This window comes from Saccopteryx leptura, chromosome 4 (genome assembly GCF_036850995.1).
Source record: "Saccopteryx leptura isolate mSacLep1 chromosome 4, mSacLep1_pri_phased_curated, whole genome shotgun sequence".
Lineage (NCBI taxonomy): Eukaryota > Metazoa > Chordata > Mammalia > Chiroptera > Emballonuridae > Saccopteryx > Saccopteryx leptura.
In genome coordinates this window covers 216,036,244-216,055,061 of record NC_089506.1, presented here as the reverse complement: position 1 = coordinate 216,055,061, position 18,818 = coordinate 216,036,244, and the positions used below count along the sequence as shown (strand labels likewise).

The 18,818-nt window shown below is 59.6% G+C and overlaps 1 protein-coding gene across 3 annotated transcripts in view; it reads right to left on the bottom strand.

The window, feature by feature from the left end:
- KATNIP (katanin interacting protein) overlaps positions 1–18,818 on the bottom strand; it is a 198,132-nt gene that overhangs the window by 8,546 nt on the left and 170,768 nt on the right. For all 3 annotated transcript variants that reach the window (XM_066383111.1, XM_066383112.1, XM_066383113.1), the window contains exons 19-23: positions 16,283–16,361; positions 8,328–8,505; positions 4,263–4,428; positions 1,911–2,068; positions 315–379 (exon numbers count right to left, since the gene is read on the bottom strand). In XM_066383111.1, coding sequence (XP_066239208.1) covers positions 315–379; positions 1,911–2,068; positions 4,263–4,428; positions 8,328–8,505; positions 16,283–16,361 — 646 coding nt within the window. The remainder of the gene's footprint in view (positions 1–314; positions 380–1,910; positions 2,069–4,262; positions 4,429–8,327; positions 8,506–16,282; positions 16,362–18,818) is intronic.

Sequence of the window (18,818 nt, the reverse complement as noted above, 5' to 3'; positions counted from 1 at the left end):
TTCCTCCCATCGTTAGCTGCCCCCTGCCTGGTCCCAAAGTGGCCCCCAGTCTGGTCCCTGGGGTCGGTCCCAGCCTCTCCGGCCCCTCCCAGCCAGAGTCCTCAGTGCTGCCCCCTGTAGCCCCTGCCCACCAGGGCGCAGGATCTGGAGCTCCTGGGCTGTCCCAGGCCCAGCAGCGCCTGTGCCTGCACCCTGGGCAGCAGAGGCCCAGACCCTGCCTCAGGCCCGCCAGGCGGCTACAGGGCCCTTTCCCGGGGTTCCGGGCCCAGCCCCCAGGGCCCAGATGTGCATGCACCAGGGCAGGAGGAGGATACAGCCACAGGGCATCAGCGGTGCCTCGTAGTCCATGCTCGCCTGCTCCCGGCCCTTCGTGTCAAGCCTGAAAAGACACAAAACGGCAGCAGTGAGCAGAACACGGCTGCATGGCGCTGGTCAGCGGCCCCCGGGCACCGGACCCCGAAGACACGGGCGGTGCGGTGCGGCACTCCCAGGAGGCAGTCGGGGGAGACAGCTGACCTCCTGCTGCCTGGAGCTCCCACCCGCGCCAGAGGCTCCGTCATGGCTGACTCAGGCACAGGCTTGGCTGCTATGGACCCTTCTACACCTCAAAGCTACCCATGTAGGTGGTGTTCCTATATCCCTGGGGGGGGCGGGCTGGTGCACAGAGAGGGAGATCACTGGCTGAAGGTCACACAGTAGGAGGAGCAGAACTGAGATGTGGTCGAGGTTGTCCAGTTCCAGAGCTTTCCTATCCACCCAACTCCGCTGCCCCTTCATAGACAGAGGAAGTCCCTGCGCTCTGAGAGCTGAGCAAGACGCAGGGCGGGGCAGCGGGGCAGCGCGCTGGGCATGGGGCACGGGGTGGGCAGGCGATGTCTGAGCTAAAGAGGAAGAGGCCACGGAAGGAGTCAGAGCCATGCCTTCCAAGCACAGGAGCAACAACGAGGCCCTTGGGTGGAAAGGGACTGGGAGGTGGGTGGGTGTGGGTGGGGTTGTGGCTTGCCATAGAAAGCAGCCAGAGGGGTTAGAGGGTGGGCTGGAGTGGGAGGAGGACAGGGGAAGGAGGGTGGAAGGCGGGGCACCCCGAAGGCTTTGGCTTCCTGACCTTGAGCAAGCGTCTTCACTGTCTGGGGCCTCAGTTCCCACGTCTGCAAAATGGGCATAACAATCCCTACTTGAACGAATATAGAGCACCTGGCACAGAGCAGGCGCTTAGCAGGGAGAGCTCTCTCTTCCTCCACATTCCTCCCCACAGGGCTCCTCTCCCTGGTCTGCAGCCAGTACCACCTTCCAGCCCTGGCCTGGTTTCCTTCTGTTTCAAGGGCAATGTTATAATTAAGTGACTGTTCCCAGTGACTGGCCTAAGAAGCGATCCCAGTGACAGTGGAGGAAAACTCATTTTGTTCTGAGAACCCGGCCTCTGGCGTTTGGACAACAGGGGGTTTAAATGAGTGACCTTAATGTGGCATTTACAAATTGTTGTGAGCTGCCTGCAGCTGAGAATGGGGCCAAGAAACCCCAGTGAATCCATGAAATGCTGGGTCCTATTTTTCTTTTTGAATCTTTCCAAATCAGGAACACAGAAACAGGAGAAGGAAGGCCCTTCCCTGAGCCAGCCAGCGGGCATCTCTGGAACCAGGCAGCCGGGATCCTCTTTTCCCAGCGGGAAGCCTAACGAGGCATTTAAAACCTCAAGCACTCCAGACAGCGAGAAACCCAAACACTCAGACGAGGCGGTGCACCCCACAGGCTCCGGAGAGGCTTGGCTGAGCTTTAGAAACGGCCAAGGTGAAAAGCTCCACGTTTGATCACCATTTCAAGGTGCTTTAGGTGGACACTTCAGAGCGCGGCGTGGAGCCAGCGCCCACGGACGTGGCGGGGCTGGTGGGGCTGGCGCGCGGCTCCCTCACCTCTGGGCGGGCTGGGGCAGGAGGCGTGCTTGTAGGTAGTCCACAAAGAGGATTTCCTGTGCAAAATCAAAGTGGCAGTTGCCGGGCCCCTTCCGGATGAGAAAGCCCTCTGGAGGGGAGACGCACAGGCTGTCCAGGGAGACGTGGGCGACTCTGGCCTAGAAACAAACGGAAACACGGGCCTGGAGGAAGCAGCCAGCACGGAGGACGGCCAGTGGTGTGTGGAAACACGGGCCTGGAGGAAGCAGCCAGCACGGAGGACGGCCAGTGGTGCGTGGCGACGTACCACTTGACAGAGAGCTTCCGAGAGCCCAGCCTGAGAAACAGCCTGGTCTGGCCTTCCTCCCAGACCAGAACCACTGCCCAGGTCCACTTTCCTGTGTCACCCTTACTCTGTGCCAGGCGCTCTGCTGGGTGCTGGGCAGACAGTGGGGACAAGGCCGGTGAGGCCCCTGCCCCAGGGGACAAGTACAGACATTCTGCAGTCCACCTAGATGCAGTGGCCTGAGGTGGTACATGGTCATGTTCAGACATCCACTATTAGTATTTGTGCAAGTTGCATAAACTTCCCATGCCTCTATGTCCGTATCTGTTAAATGGGCTCAATAATGAATGTCAAGTATCCAGGACAGAACAGCACCTGGCACAAAATATGCATGGTACCAGCCCTTCCTCAAACCCCGGCTCACACACGTCACCGGCGCTGGTACTGCCATCGCCCCTCCTGAGGGCCCTGAGCTCGTCTGTTTCGGGCATGTGCTCCCCTAGAGTGTCCTTGGTGGTGGCGGGTCTCCTCTAGAGACCCCCGCCAGACCATCTCCAATCTGCCTCGGGGCCTGGCACACGACAGGTGCTTACTAAAAGCTTACTGAGGGAATCAGATTCGGGCCAACGGGTCTCCCTGACCTGGGCCAGGTTTCACCAGCCACGTGGCCAGGATCTCACAGGAAGTCGCAGAGCCTAAATGGCAGGGTGTAAGGTGGCTCAGCTCTGGGTGAGCAGAGGGGAGGAATCAGCCAACACCCTCCCTCCAGCCCAGCGGCCAGAATCAAGGCTCCTGGGCACCTGACCCCACCTTCCTGGGGAGCAGCGTAGGCCCCTGGGCACCTGACCCCACCTTCCTGGGGAGCAGCTTGGGCCCCTGGGCACCTGACCCCACCTTCCTGGGGAGAGTGTGGGCCCCTGGGCACCTGACCCCACCTTCCTGGGGAGCAGCATGGGCTCCTGGGCACCTGACCCCACCTTCCTGGGGAGCAGCATGGGCCCCTGGGCACCTGACCCCACCTTCCTGGGGAGCAGCGTGGGCCCCTGGGCACCTGACCCCACCTTCCTGGGGAGCAGCGTGGGCCCCTGGGCACCTGACCCCACCTTCCTGGGGAGCAGCGTGGGCCCCTGGGCACCTGACCCCACCTTCCTGGGGAGCAGCGTGGGCTCCTGGGCACCTGACCCCACCTTCCTGGGGAGAGTGTGGGCCCCTGGGCACCTGACCCCACCTTCCTGGGGAGCAGCGTGGGCCCCCGCTGGCTGAACAGGAGGAATCCCGCCTCCGGGAGACGCCCAGGGAAAGGGGCCCAGCCCGGGCCGCCTGGGGACGTCCGGTGCTCCCGGAGACCTTCATCCTCAGCATCGGGGAGCCCCCACAGGTCGGCCGCTCAGTCACAGGGCACACAACCCTCCCGCGCCCTCACTGCTGTGTTTCGGCGACCTTACCATCAGCCCTTCTGTGCAGTGGGAGGAGATCGATGCTCCACGGCTCAGAGTCACACAGGTCAGAAAAGCCAGGAAAAGGGCTGCTTCTGCCCACCCTTCCCCACATTTCAACAGAGGCTCCGGCTCCTTCACGGCCGGCAAGAGAGCGCAGAGCAGGGCTGGAGCTCCGGGCCCGGCAGGCGTGGACTGGGCGCCAGCTCCGTGGCCCCGGCCGAGTGACTAGACCTTTCTGAACCTCACTTTCTGATGCCCGGAAAGACGAGGGTAATGATAGCTGTCTCCCAGAGGTTGGGGCGACGGTCCAGTGAAATGATGACTTCCTGAGAAGCCCTCAGCCCAGGGCCCGGCCCCCAGAGGGGCTCAGTGAACAGCAGGGCCACCACTGACCACCACACGGTGAGGGCTGGGCCCGCGGACCCCAGCCGCCCCGGAGGAGATGGGGTGCGGCCACCATCCGCCATCCTCCTGGCTCTTCAGCCTGCGCGGGCTGCGTGTGCAGGACATGGAAACAGCAGCACACGCTCTCCCCGGCTGTGACCCCATGGCCGTTTGGAAAGTTCTGGAGGATTTATGCTCCTCCCTGGCAGCCACACCAGCCATTCGTCAAGGCATGGTTTCCCTGTGCCTCTGCCCCCCACTTACCCCCCGATAGGTGTCCTCGGGAGATTTATTGTAGTTCCAGAAGCGCAGGCCGGTGATGCTCTGGGCTTGGTCGAAGCGGACCGTGACCACGTGGTCCAGCCCCGGCGAGAAGGGGACCAGCCACATGTGCTCGTCCTCCATGGTGATGTTGGTGCCATCAATTAGCCTGCGTGCAGCGGGAAGGGGCGGTCAGGCGGGGGTGGCGGTGTGCCCCGCAGAAAGCCCAGCGTGGGGTCCACGCCCGCTCCTCGCCCACCGGCCCCCGCCTGGCAGGAGCGGGCTGGATGGGGAGAATTAAGGGAGGTGAGAATAATCACAGCGACAATGAGGGGCCACCTCTCGTCTGTGAAACGAGACAAAATAAAGGCAGGAAGAAAGAAATCAGTCTATGCTGTTTAAGGTGCAGTGAAGCAATCATCCAAGTGTTTTAAAAAGGGGGTAGATGTGTTTTTTTTCAGGACCCTTTAACCCAGGGATCCTGTTTCTAGAATCCCCCCCCCCCCCAAGCCAGTCCAGTCAACATGCTGAAAAGGCCGTCTGCACCACAGTGTTCACAGCAGGCTTTTTACACGAGGACAAAGAGAACCCACGGGGTCTCAAAGCAGGGGGAAGGTTGAGGAAGTCTGTCCAGTGTCACCGTGACCATCACAAGGATGGGGCCATGACGCGGGAAAGGGAGGGGCACGGGTTGTAACGCTGCAGAATGAGGACAGGCAGGGACCAGGAGAGGTGATGATGCAAATGTGCAAAACAGAGTTGTGTCCGAGGGGATGGGGGGTGAAGGTCTTCTCTGTTTTCCAGACTTCCCGTAAAATGCTGTGTGGACTATGGTGCGTTTTGAAGGAATTCCATCCCCTCCCTGCTGTGTGGGCGCACGGGGGGGGGGGGGGGGGCACTGAGCAGCAGAGTGACCCTGGCAGCTGCTGGGACGGGGCTAGGACACGGGGCGGGGTCTCTGGGGACCTGCAGCAGCACAGCCAGCCGGGCATCTCGGGGCACTTCCTCCCGGGAGGAGGGAGCCCCGGCCCCCACGCACACGGGCCTCTAGCCGCTGCGCTGCACCTGGCCTCTCGCTCACGCCGCACTTCCGTCCTGGCCAGTTTCTGGTTCTCCTGCTCAGGACACCCTGCCCATCCTCCTCAATTCTTCCCGTGTTTGTCCCCCAGACTGGACTGCCCGGCACAGCTCAGCGCTAACCCCAACCCTGGTCCTGGCGGCCCTGGCCCGTGTGCCCGGCACTGCCGCTGGGAGGCCTGGCGACAGAGGCCTCCCTCCCAGCCGCGGACGCGGCCCCGCCCTGTCCCTCCCGTTCTCCCAGCGACTCTGAAGCTGCTGCACTGGGAGGAGCTCAGCCTGCTGCCCGGCTTCCTGTATTTAAAATAAACTGGTTTTTCCTTTTACATTTAAAATTTTTAGATTTAGAAAAATCGTATAATCTAACTGTTCATCCAAGGAGGTAATATGTTTCTTCTTATTCCCCCCCCCCCCAAAAGACTGTTATTAAATTGATGGATGTGTCTTACAATTACCGGCATCTTCAAACTGAAGCTGAATTCAGCAGTTTAACACTGGGGTGTTTGTGGAATTGAGCTGACGGAGGACGACCACTAGAGAACCTTCCGCCCTAGAACTGTGACTGCCTCCAGAGCAACGGAGAGGAGGGGGGTCGGCCAGGCGCTCACAGCTGACGGGGGAGGGGGCCCCACAGATGCCCTCAGGAGTGCCCAAGGGACACTTCCCAACACTGTTCACAGAAAAGCCCCGCGGCCACGGGCATCCCTGCAAGCTATGCCGCCCTCTAAACATCACTTCCCACCTGAAGGAGCCGGCGCTTCGTGGAGAAACGGCCGAGTCCACGTCTGGGACAAGACACAGACAGGATGGGCACACCTGAAACTTACATAATACAAGAATTTTTTTTTTTAAAGAAGTCTATAAAATGAGCCTGGAACATCTTGTCACATCAGAAAGCAGGGAAGCTGCCAGTGACTATTAGTTTAAACAAGGGTTCAGGGGCTCCCAGTGTCCGAGAACATCGACTCAAGCGTCAACGGTATACAGACTACAACAGATTAGAACTCTTCAAACACAGTATATTAAAGTCCGTGATTTATGATAGTCAAAAATAGCCAAATGTGTTCAAGGACAGCAGAGAAACAATCTGTTGTTTTGAAAACTGAAGAATAAAAGGAGGATTCCAGCATTTAGGCCGCCTTGGCTACCTGACTCGTACCTTGGAGTAATCAAATGATTGAGAAACTCTTTCTCCTTGTTCATGAAAAAAGAATGATTAGGGGTTGTCGGTTTGCAACCCCTAATAAATTAATGGGCCTAGCCACTGAGCTCTGGCCAACATCACGACAAGCCTGACAGCCCCCGAAGGGAGTAACAATGACATCCATGCCCCAACGGTCAAGTCTCGCCCCAACAATCAAACCTCAACTCGATTAGGCCTCTAGATCTAAGGAACAACTAATAAGAAATACTGGGGCCTGAGGAACAAGTTAAACAATACCATGGAGATGCAACCGATAAAATCCAGATGCTTACAGGGAAAAAAGACCTAGTTTCTTCAAAAGGCAATTTATTATAAAACCTGAAAAAAGACGGAAGGAAAGCAAAAGATTGTAAGAGGTTTAAGAGACCTCTCCAGCGAGCACAATGTGCAGGCTGTATCTCGCTCTCAAATCAACCAATCACAGTGTTTGGACCTTATCAATGCAAGAAACAAAGTATTAAAAATCACTGTCAGGAAAACAGGAACAAGCTGGATATCTAGTAATAGAAGGAAGGTCTGGTATTTGGACTCCTATCCGGCCTGGGGTCTGCTGCCGTACAAGGTGGGCCGAGGGCAGTTAGCGGGCGGGGGCGGCGAACAAGCCCCCCAAGTGTGCGGCTGGAGCTGGGTCTGCCTGCTGGCTCCAGTCTACGTGTGCAGGAGTGCGTGCTGCCAACATGCAGAGCACAGAGCAGGCAACACCGCAGGACGTGAGGGCCATGGTTAAGGGGTACCTTACAGGAGCAGGGGGCCCGCCACCGACTCCACGCGTGCTCAGGGCCAGGCAGGGGTGCAGCCGTGATGTGGCCATCCCCCTCCCTCCCTCCAGCCACGGGACGGAATGTCCCCATTCCACTGATACGGAAACCAAGGCTGGGGCCCAGAGGTTCAGTGTGTGGGCACCGTTCTCCCGTGACCTGCATTCTCATCAGGACTCTGCTACTCGGTCTGAGTGACCTTTCGCCAGTTGTTACCCTTCCCACCTCAGTTTACATGGGCCCCTATCAATCATATTATTAAATGGACAGATGTCTGTAACCTGCTTAGCGTAGCCCAGCATCTGGCATTTAACAACTGCCTAAAAACATGGCAACTAGGATTTCCGCTGTTATTATTATCATCATCATTGCTATTATTACTGAAGAGTAAGAGACTAGTAGCTGGCAAGGGGGAGCCAGGATGTGAACTCTCGCCTCTCTGGCTCCCCTAGACCCCTCTCGCTCTCACGCCCAGGAAGGACAGCTGGGCTGCGGGCTCTCGTGACTCTGTAGGTTATGGGGCCCCGTGGAGCGAGGCTGCGCTTCAGGCTGGTCCTTTCACTGACCTGACCCGAGCCGGGCTCAGGAAATCTGACAAGCGCAGAGGACAGTGCCGACTTTCTCGGCAATCACCTTCAGTCTCAAGGAGGGGAAGGTGTTCTGTCCGTTCGAGGCGAGCTCGCTCACGTTTAAACGCGGAGCCATCCCTGCAGAAGCCCACGGAGCAGTCTCTGCGCCCCCGGCCTGACGCTAAGCACGGCGGAGGAAACACACAAAGCACAGAGAAGCGGAGACCCTGGCTTTGGGCCCTGCCTGCCACTCCGCTGTGTGGTCCTGGGAGGGTCACCTCCCTCTCTGAGCCTTGGTGTCCTGGACTATAAAATGGGATGACCACAGACCGCATGGGGTGGCTGAGGAAGGTGCAACCGAGTTGCTAGGTGACGGTGGAATCTGAAGTCTAAGGTGCAGAACAGGCACAGTCCCCGAGCCCCTGCTGTCATGCGAGTTAAGCTTCTTACAGACACCTACTTGTCCAGGGTCCGGGAGTCATCTGTGTACTCGGGGAGGTCATTCAAGTCTCTGGGGGAGGCGGAGAGCTGGTGCAGGCTGATGGGCAGTGCCTGGCCATCCTTGCCCACCACCTCCAGGCCGGTGAGTCCCAGGTAGTGCAGGTCCCCCCAGGTGGCGGTGAAATTCAGCTGAAGGCCTGCAACAAAAGGAAAAGTGGCCCGTGGACACCTGAGGTCTGGAGGAGGTACCCAGGTGGAGATGGGAAGAGGAATGACCTTCAGTGTCAGACTTTGGCCATGTTGGAAACCCAGACACAAATGAGAGTGCCTTCAGGCTGGGCTCTGCGCCTTTCCCCTGGTGGCCCTCGGGCCGGGAACACCGCTGATGTTCAGGAAGTGTCGGCAGGATGAATGGACCAGTGTTGGTTAAACCTGCACACAACCCTGGATCCCTTCTTTGACGTTAACACCCTCGTGTGGCTTCCCATAAAGTTTGGACAACAGGCCTTGCCCATCTGGCTTCTATCTATTTCTCCAACCTATTTCAGGGGTTCCTGGCTCCACTAAGACAATCATTCAGTCACTCATTTATATCCTTCTCTCCTGCCACAGGGCCTTTGCTCATGCTGTCCTCTGTATGGAGCTCACATGGCCTGGTTAACTTGCGTTCATCCTTCAAAGCCCAGCTCACTTCCTCAGGGAAGCCTTCCCAACTTCTTTGACTACATCAAACCTTCGTTCATCACCTGCTGTGTCACCCTGGTCACCACTGTGATCCTGTGATCATTTGGTTAAATACGCCTGATAGTTAACTCCTCAAGGACAGAAACCCCATGTGTTTTGCTTTGTCCCCAGAGCCTGCCACAGTGCCTGGCACAGAGCAGGAGTTTAGCCTAGACAGAATGAATAAACAAGTAACTAAAGGAGGCAGCTACATCAGGAAGCCACAACACTGGAAATGAATAGTTTATGTAATTGGCTACTACCAGGAGGATTCATGCGGATTGAGGGTAAAAGAAGTGACCTGTGATGACGCTTCCACCCTCTGGCCTCCTGCTCTGTCAGAGACCATTCAGAAGTGGTCTTCTGTTGGCCCGGGGCAGACGGGCCCAGGTGACCCATATACTTGCCTGCAAAGCTCAAACCAAAGGAAGCTCTTGGAGGGGCCCTGTCAGATATCTGGCTGGAGCTTCCCTTCCTGAAAAGTCCCCCATTAGAGCGGGACCAAGCCCACTGAGCTCCCCACCCCCGGGGAACATGGAGCCCATCTCAGCTCCCTCTCGGGCGGCCGTGTTCAGGAGTCATGCTCTTCACAGCTTTCACAGAACGCCCGCACCGTGGTGCAGCAAGGGAAGACCAGGCTATGGCGCGGCCCCCCTACCAACCCCAACCCCGTCTCAGCTCCGGTGAGGAGGGGGCTCAGGGAGATCTCCGGGGGAGGGGGCTCAGGGAGATCTCCGGACAGCTCTGTGAGGCCCAGTGAGGCCAGACCCCACCATCTCCGTGTGGTAGGCAGTTCGACAGACATGAGCAGAGCAAGGACGATGGGCCAGGTACAGAAGGTCACCAGGGTGGAAAGCCCCGGGTGCCTAGCAACGGGCAAAGTTGGGAAAACAAGGGTCTCACCCCCAAGTGACCTTTCCTCCCCTAGCATATCACTGGCCGTGCGTTTAGACCCCTGACCTTTCACATCCCCAGTCAAGCGGATCAGATTCCCCCCTGACCTTTCCTCCCCTGGCCCGCTGCGGGTCATGTGGTAGCCCCTTGAGGAGGGCCGAACAAGGCGGCCCAGAGAATAGCCCTTAGGCATTAACCCCCAGGATGAGGCTCTGACCGCACCAGAGACATCTAGGCCTCAGTGTGTTTCAGCTCCAGACCCGGACAAGCAGCACCCACACGCTGGCTGCCCCAGGACCAGTGCGTTGACTAAAGACCCTGGCCTGGTGCTGGCCAATCAGGGGAGACCATGACCCAGAAAGGACACACCTGGAAAGTGGACGATCCTCCCCGGGGCCTCCCCTAACGCCCCTGCCCTTAAAGCCATCAGGAGGAAAGACAGCCTGCTCTCCCTCCTGGGAGCATGCCAGCCCCCCGGATCTTTACCTTTCTCCCCCCTAAGCTCCAAGGACCCCTTTTCTGCCTCTGTAACTTGTGTCCTGAGCCCATTCCTTCTATCTCTGTGACTTTCTAAATAAACTTTCTCTTACAGTTTGAGTCTTGGCTCTGAAGTCTTTCCCGGCCAAAGCTCGAGTCCTGAGGCTGCTGAGCCGAGGTCGTCTGACCCAAGGTCCGGTCTGATCCACCTCGGACCCCTGGTACCACTGTGATTCTCCCCCCGCTGACCTGGAGCTCAGCTCCCTCTCCCGCGCCCTTTCACCTCAACAGACATGTTTAACAGCCTCGGATCCCTTTGTCCGTCACGAGACTAAGGTAACTCCGGGCACTGGACACCGTGGGGCTGAGGGAGCTCCGGGCACCGCGGGGGCAGATGAAGAAGTGTGACCAGTGTGGTACATGGTAGCTTCTCACAGCACTGGGAGCACGCACACGGGCCACACAGCCCTCCACAGGTCCCTGCCTCCCTGCAGTGTGCCTGTCCGCGTCTCCTATCCCGACTGAGGCCTCTCCCCACTGCCTGAGTCCAAGAGGCCACCAAGCGCATGTGCACTGCGCTTGTCCCCCCCCCCACCACCACCACCACATGAAGGAGACAGGTGAGCCCTGTCGCCCGTCACTCTGGCCACCAGCCTCCCAACTGCGGGCCACGAAGGCATCCTAGGTCAGTCAGCTGCCAGCCCCCTACCCCTGACAGACACACGAGCAGGCCCAGTAGATGCCAGCCTGGCCCCTGAACTACGAGCCCGCTGTGAATGGTGGCTGTGTGGCTTGTTCAGCAAAGCTAGCTGATACACTGGCTCTCCTCATGTCTGTGCTCAGATGCCACCTCCGGGAGGCCCTCCCTGACCACCTGAGCTAAGCAGCACCACACCCAGCTCTCCAAGGGCAGGGCCTCTGCTGACTTTGATCGCTGTGGGGTCCCCAGGGCCTTGAACAGTATCTAAAAAATAGATGGTCAGTACTGTTTTTTACTTTTGAAATAAGTGATTGAGAGTAGGCTTCAGTGGATACCAGCAGGGAAATAAATCAGAGTAAAATCACTGAGTTTCAGCAAATTCACCGTTAATAGTAAACAAGGATTTGCTGATCATCTCTGCCCAAACCCTGCTTGTGGCACAGGAGACACAGGGCGGGCACACAGCCAAGCGGCCCAGGAGCTCCCACTGCAGCGAGACGCACAGGGAACGCCCAACGAGCAAAATGTGGCCGTCCCGCTGAGGAACTCCGCGGAAAAATAAAAGAGGCGGCCAGGGAGTGACTGCGTAGGGGTGGGTGGTCAGGGAGGGCTTCTCTGAGGGGATGACATTGAGCCGCCAGTGGTCAGCACTTCTGGAAGACACTCGCAGCTGAGAGGACAGCGAGGGCAAAGGCCCTGGGGTGGGGCCTAATCTCGCCCAGGGCGGGAACCACGTGACCGGAGGAAAATGAGACCACGTGGTTAGACCGGGGCTCGGCACATGCCGCCGTGAAGTCTGGCCGTCCCCTTGGTGATGGGGGTCACGCGAGGGCAGGTGCCGGAAGCAGGGGGTGATATGATTCAGTCTGCAACTCAGAAAGCGCACTGGCTGGGCTGTCTAGGGAGACCAGGGAGCAGGCTGTGGTAACACTGAGGGCCCTGACGAGGGTGACAGGGGAGACGGGGACAGATGCGGGATCTGCTGTGGAGACATCACGGCCAGGATTCTCAGGACACCTGTGCGGGAGGGCTGGAACTGTTCTGACCCAGTAGCCGGGTGGCTGAGGTCGTGGCTCTGGAGATGGAGAAGCCTGGAGGCCGAAGAGGGGGCAGGACGGGGGAGGGGCCAGTGTCAGGGAGAAATGCCAGCTCCCTTTGTGGATATGGCAACGGCGACCCCGTCCCAAGCCTGCAGCCCCGTGTCTGCCGGCAGGAAGAGCCGTGAGGCCACCCAACTCAGGGCGACTCCGGAGGCGACTTCTCTCCTGTTTGTGCTAAATCACGGTCCGCATTCCTCTGCTGAATCAATTAATGTTTATACACACGGAAATTGTATTTCTCGTCCATGTTTCCACTCTCTCAGCTCCTTTCCTGTTCATCACTGCTGATATTTGCAAACCATCCAGAATGAGTGTCATCTGCAGATTAGCAAGCCACATATCCCCTGTCCAAACGTCAACAGGGTTGGCCGGGTCTATCAAGCCTGACACAGGCCCCGTGCCACTTCGCCCAAGCTCTCCCCATGGGTACAGGCCGGTCACGGGGCTTTAGGATTTTGGACAGAGTGAGGATGAAGCCAAGGGCTCGGAGAGACTTGGAAATCACAGCCTTCCGACGTGCAGCGGGTCCCTGTCCGAGAGGTCCTTCCCCTCCACACCAGGAGGGAGCAGAGAAACGACACTTTCCTTGCAGCATAAAGGTCTCTGAGCTCCGTGCCAAGGCAGAGCTCCCAAAGGCACTGAAATCACATTTCTGGGAAAGGTCAGAGCCGGCGCAGTGGGAAAGACATTTCGAGGCAGCATCTTTAGGGAAATCACCAGAGGAAGGGTCAGTGGCCACCGCCGGCCTGCCTCCATCTCACTCCCGCTCTGTGACCTCCTGCAGAGCACTGTTCCGGTGGCTGACCCTCACCGCTGGCTCCAGGGCTGGGCCCCTGATCCAGGCCTGGCCAATGCATGTTTCCCATGTCACACCGCCTTCCCGCTCCTGGTCCTGCTGGGCCACAGTGACCGGTGTAGGGACGTTTGGGCACGCGAGCCAAGCCAGGCTGAGGAGCTGGAATTCCGGGACGAGTGTTGAATTTACCAGGACACAGTAGTTCTCTCTGAGTGGCAGCTGCCGGGCAGAAGGTGACCGTGAGCAGAGTCTGAGTGAGAAGAGCAAGAGAGAGCAAGGCGGGGCAGAGAGGTGGAGGGAGGTGACACGGCCTCGTGACGTCACCTGCACACTGGTTCCAGAGGTATGGGGAACGAGCGTCCTGGATCCTTGGAGTTGCACCAACCTATGGATCCCTTTTTTGTTTAACTTGTTTGAATGCAATTTCTATTGTCCAATGTGAAGAAAGAGGAGAATGAGGAGGAGGAGGAGGAGGAGGACCGAAGGGGAGACCAGGCCACAGGACGCGACTGCTGTCTCAGGGACTCACGGCTCGGTGGGGAGGCTGCCTTCTCAGAGGACATGGGCTTTCGGTTTAGATACTTGCTTCCGCTCTTGGCCTCAGTACCCGCCGTGGACCCTAGGAAGCTGCCTCAGTCTCTCTGAGCCTCGGTTCCTAACCTAGTCTAGAAAATGCCGAGAACAAGAGCTGTGGACGTGCCAGGCGGTAAGGGCAGGAGGTCGCGTGGGGAAAGGGGGCGGAGCCAAGCCTCAGACCAGGACCCTGCCGGCATTAGCTGGGCTTTTTAATGACTGTTGTGCTGAAGTAACTGAGAGGGTGTCCTGGAACGTCAGGGCTGCGAGGACCCACAGCAGGCCCCCTTCCTCCTCTCTAGGAGGCAATCGGGTCATTGTGGGGTGAGTGTGGGCCAGAGGCGCGCTCACTGGGCACAGTGGGGAAGCCCTCGTGCAGAGACGGGCTGCAGCCAGGCCTGGCCCTATGAAGGACCCTGTGCGGCACTGCATAGCTCCCCCAGCCCCCACGGGACTGAAGGACTTGCTCCTCCGGCGCCTGGGGGTGCTGACCACCGACCGTTCACAGTGGAGCCCCCCTACTCACGGCGGCCCTTGGCCTTGCCCCTCCCCAGGGCAGCCCATATCCAGTGACATGCTGACACAGGCGTGTAAAGGCCTGTCCCCTCACTCAACTCGGACAACTGCACGGGGCCGTCACAGCTCCGGAGCTCCCCGTGGAGCTGCAGAGGCCTGGCTGCGAGGGCGCTGTGGCCCAGCTGCTCCCACCGCACTCCCTGGCCCGTCTGCCCCAAGAACATGCTAACAAACTCCCTCTGAGCCCACTCCCTGAGCCTGATGGACAGGCCGGGACGGGGCGGGGCAGGAGGGCTCAGCTGCCGGTGGGCTCAGAGGGGGGGGCGCAGAGGGCTGGTGAGCGGAGATGTTCCAGCTCCGTTCTGGGGGGAGGGGAACGGAGTGTGACAAGGGCCCAGCATGCCTCTCGCCATCAGGACCTCCCGCTGTGAGAACCCCCCCCTGTCGGGACCTCTCCCTGTCGGGACCTCCCGCTGTGAGAACCTCCCCCTGTCGGGACCTCCCGCTGTGAGAACCTCCCCCTGTCGGGACCCCCCCCCACCCCCGTCGGGACCTCCCGCTGTGAGAACCTCCCCCTGTCGGGACCCCCCCCCCCCCCCCCCCCCCCGTCGGGACCTCCCGCTGTGAGAACCTCCCCCTGTCGGGACCTCCCACTGTGAGAACCTCCCCCTGTCGGGACCCCCCCCCCCCCCCCCCCGTCGGGACCTCCCGCTGTGAGAACCTCCCCCTGTCGGGACCCCCCCCCCCCCCCCCCCCGTCGGGACCTCCCACTGTGAGAACCTCCCCGTCGGGACCTCCCGCTGTGAGAACCTCCCCCTGTCGGGACCTCCCACTGTGAGAACCTCCCCCTGTCGGGACCTCCCGCTGTGAGAACCTCCCCGTCGGGACCTCCCGCTGTGAGAACTCTCCCCGTCGGGACCTCCCGCTGTCGGGACCTCCCACTGTGAGAACCTCCTCCTGTCGGGACCCCTCCCCGTCGGGACCTCCCGCTGTGAGAACCTCCTCCTGTCGGGACCCCTCCCCGTCGGGACCTCCCTCTGTCGGGACCTCCCCCTGTCCGGACCTCCCGCTGTGAGAACCTCCCCCTGTCGGGACCTCCCCCTGTCGGGACCTCCCCCTGTCGGGACCTCTCGCTGTGAGAACCTCCCCCTGTCGGGACCCCTCCCCGTCGGGACCTCCCGCTGTGAGAACCTCCTCCTGTCGGGACCCCTCCCCGTCGGGACCTCCCGCTGTGAGAACCTCCTCCTGTCGGGACCCCTCCCCGTCGGGACCTCCCTCTGTCGGGACCTCCCCCTGTCGGGACCTCCCCCTGTCGGGACCTCTCGCTGTGAGAACCTCCCCCTGTCGGGACCCCTCCCCGTCGGGACCTCCCACTGTGAGAACCTCCTCCTGTCGGGACCCCTCCCCGTCGGGACCTCCCGCTGTGAGAACCTCCTCCTGTCGGGACCCCTCCCCGTCGGGACCTCCCGCTGTGAGAACCTCCTCCTGTCGGGACCCCTCCCCGTCGGGACCTCCCTCTGTCGGGACCTCCCCCTGTCCGGACCTCCCGCTGTGAGAACCTCCCCCTGTCGGGACCTCCCGCTGTCGGAAGGTGACTGGGGGGAGTGACAGGCTCCGGGCTGGAACCAGCAGGAGGTGGGCTGTGAGGAGCAGCTGAGCACACAGCCCTGTCAACAGGGAGCTGGAGGGGCAGGTCACAGGCAGCCGCCACCTCTGGCCTGCAGAGTCCCAGACACAGGCCAAGGGGTGGCCCACGTGTGCGTGGACGAGGGTGGGGGCTGCAAGGTCAAATGGGGAAGAAGAGAGACGGCCAGACACGGAGAAACCTAGATGGCGTCCATGCAGGGGCCCATCTGCTGGCAGCCAGCTGGCCAAACGCACATGTGCTTTGTTCAGTTCATGAGGTGTTTTGAGAAGTTTACGAAATTAGTCACTAACTTTTAAAAAGCTAAAGGTTCCACAAAAAATTCCAAAGTTCTGACTTTTCAGGAGACCTGGCACCTGCCCTGCATGGGGCAAGAGGTCGGTTTTCTGAGCTCCTGGTTTCAGGCCCCTCTCGCCCCGTGGCCCCCACCTCTGTGTCAAGTACAACCTGTCCACTGTCCAAGGACACCCTGTCTCCTGTGACCAGAACTCCCTCCAGTCCCTGAAGGTCCACCTTCCACCTGACACACTGCCCAGGAGAGGGTACTCACAGATGCCGTAGTAGACGCCCGGTTCTGGAGTGGTGACGTCAGGGACAGGGGGACCAGCTGGCAGCTCTGGTCCCGGGACCTGCGGACCAGTCAGGGGAGAAGCAGAGGGAAGAGTGTGATGTTAGTGACACCCACAGAGCCGGCTAGCGATTTCCCCAGCTCCTGCTGCCCACCTCACGCCCCAGGTAAGTCACTGCATCCTTTCTTGTTTCTCTTTGAGGGAGCTCCGTGACTGGTAACACAAAAAGGCCCAGAAACCCTCACATGTCTGAGTCCTTGACAGAACCTCGGACTGGAAGGAGAGGAGATTGACACTGCCGGCTACAGTGATTAGATTTTCTAGAATAGGCAAGGTCCCCAGAAATGTTTATCTAGTCAGCTAGAGAGAGGAAGGGAAGAGGGAGGGAGGGAGGGAAGGAAGGGGGAACAAGGAAGGGAGGGAGGGAGAAGGGGAGGGAGGGAGGGAAGGAAAGGAAGAACTTAAACTGTGGAGAGGGGGCTCAGCCCTGAGGCCCAAAGCTCCCAGGCTGCTCCCAGGGGAACCAGGACAGGGACTCCTGGTCTGTAGACAGCCCAGTGGGCTGCCTCCCTCCGGCTTGGGTCTCAGGTGTGAGCTGCTCGTTAGGTCTCCACGGTAAGTCAGAGCAGGAGCCTTCACTACTTTTCAGACAGGAGAGCTGAGATGTGAAAAGGAGTGGAGTCCGGATCTCAGTTTTGGTGAGGACAGTGTTTCAGTCCAGCGACAACCTGATGGATGCCGTGCCAGCCCCTGGGGGTGGCCTCTCCGGCCCTGTCCAGCTGTGGGGGGGGGGGTGAGGAAAGGGGCCTGCCAGTGACAACGTGATGGATGCCGTGCCAGCCCCTGGGGGTGGCCTCTCCGGCCCTGTCCAGCTATGGGGGGGGGGTGAGGAAAGGGGCCTGCCAGAGGCACGCTGACACTGGGCAGCCTCCGGCCACCAGGGAGTGTCACTGCCCTGGTGCCCATGTGTCCTCTCTTGGCCTCCCTGAGCCTCCGACCCTCCTAGGACGACCCCTGCTGCATGCACTGGCCTGAACACCCGAAGGATGGGTGCAGCCCACTCTTCAGGGGTGTGACCCCGATGTTGACACTGCCCCCCCAGCCCAGGTCCCTCCCTGTCTCTCACAGGGCTGGATCTATCTAAGTCATTTAAAAGGGTCTTCACCACTTGGAAAACACTGGCCCCCTTCTGACTGGAGACCTGGAAACCAAACCCAGACAGCACGTGCGCTTTGTGGCCCACAAGAGCCTTGAAAATATTTTGAGTTAGTTGCTAACATGTTTTAACTCGGGAGATTTTCACATAAAAATCCAGATTATCTGGCTTCATTTGAAAAAATCAGAACACTTGTCAACACGAGCTAGTAACTCTTATGTGGGCAGAAGGGCAGCTGCTTCCTCAGCAGTGAGAGGGCCTCCCCCGCCAACGCCGCGGGCTCCACGGCCGTCCCGAGCCTTCAGGGGGCCGGACCTCTGTCTGCTGGCTGCCAGGTGCCCCCTCCCCACCCCCCGCCACCCTCTTTGTCTTATGGCCTCAGGGACAATCTGGACCCCTGGGGTCTCATCACCTCCATTCCTGTTCTTTGACTTGGACTGACCCTTGACCTGAAGGTCATGTTTCATCGATGAAAAGCACAGACTTGGAGTCCTGCGTGGGAGCTCTCCAGCCTTGTTCCTCTCCCACACGGGCAAGTCACTTAGCCTGTGCGAACCGTGGTTTCTAACTAGGGATCTAACCGTCTCCATCCCAGGGGCTGTCAGGAGGGGTACTGGGGCTGGCTCACAGCTCACAAGCAAGAAATGACCCCCAGATTGTCATTATTTTCGTTCTAAGTCTGCCCGTGAAAAGCATTTCTAAGCCCCCATCACAAACAACAGGGCCAGATCGAGTCGCAACCCCCAGCAAGCGTTTCCCAAAGACCGCCATCTCTAAATTACGGAGACACGCAGACTGGGTTTCTCCCGGCTTTGATTAAAATTTGAATACTTTCTTCACTTTGGTGAGAAAAAAATAATAAATTATATAAAATCATTAGAGGGTGAGATATGACACACAGGACCAAAAATGAAGTAGAAAATGGGAAGTGTCAGAACAGCAGCACCAGCAGCTTAAAGGAGATCTGTCTCCATCCCTGTGCCACTCTGAGCTAGAACTCCTGCGTGGACCTCCCCTCCCCCTACCCCCTCCCCTCCCTCCCCTCCCCCCTCTCCTCCTCCCCTCCCCCCTCTCCTCCTCCCCTCCCCCTCTCCTCCCTCCCCTCCCCTCCCCCTCCCCCCTCCCCTCCCCCTCTCCTCCCTCCCTTCCCCTCCTCCCCCTCTCCTCCCTCCCTTCCCCTCCTCCCCTCCCTTCCCCTCCCCCTTCCCCTCTCCTCCTCCCCTCCCTCCCCCTCCTCCCTTCCTTCTCCTCCTCCCCTCCCTCCCCCTCCTCCCCTCCCTTCCCCCTCTCCTCCCCCCTCCCCCTCTCCCCCAGCCCCTCCCCTCCCCCCTCCCCCTCCCCTCCCCCCTCCCCCTCTCCTC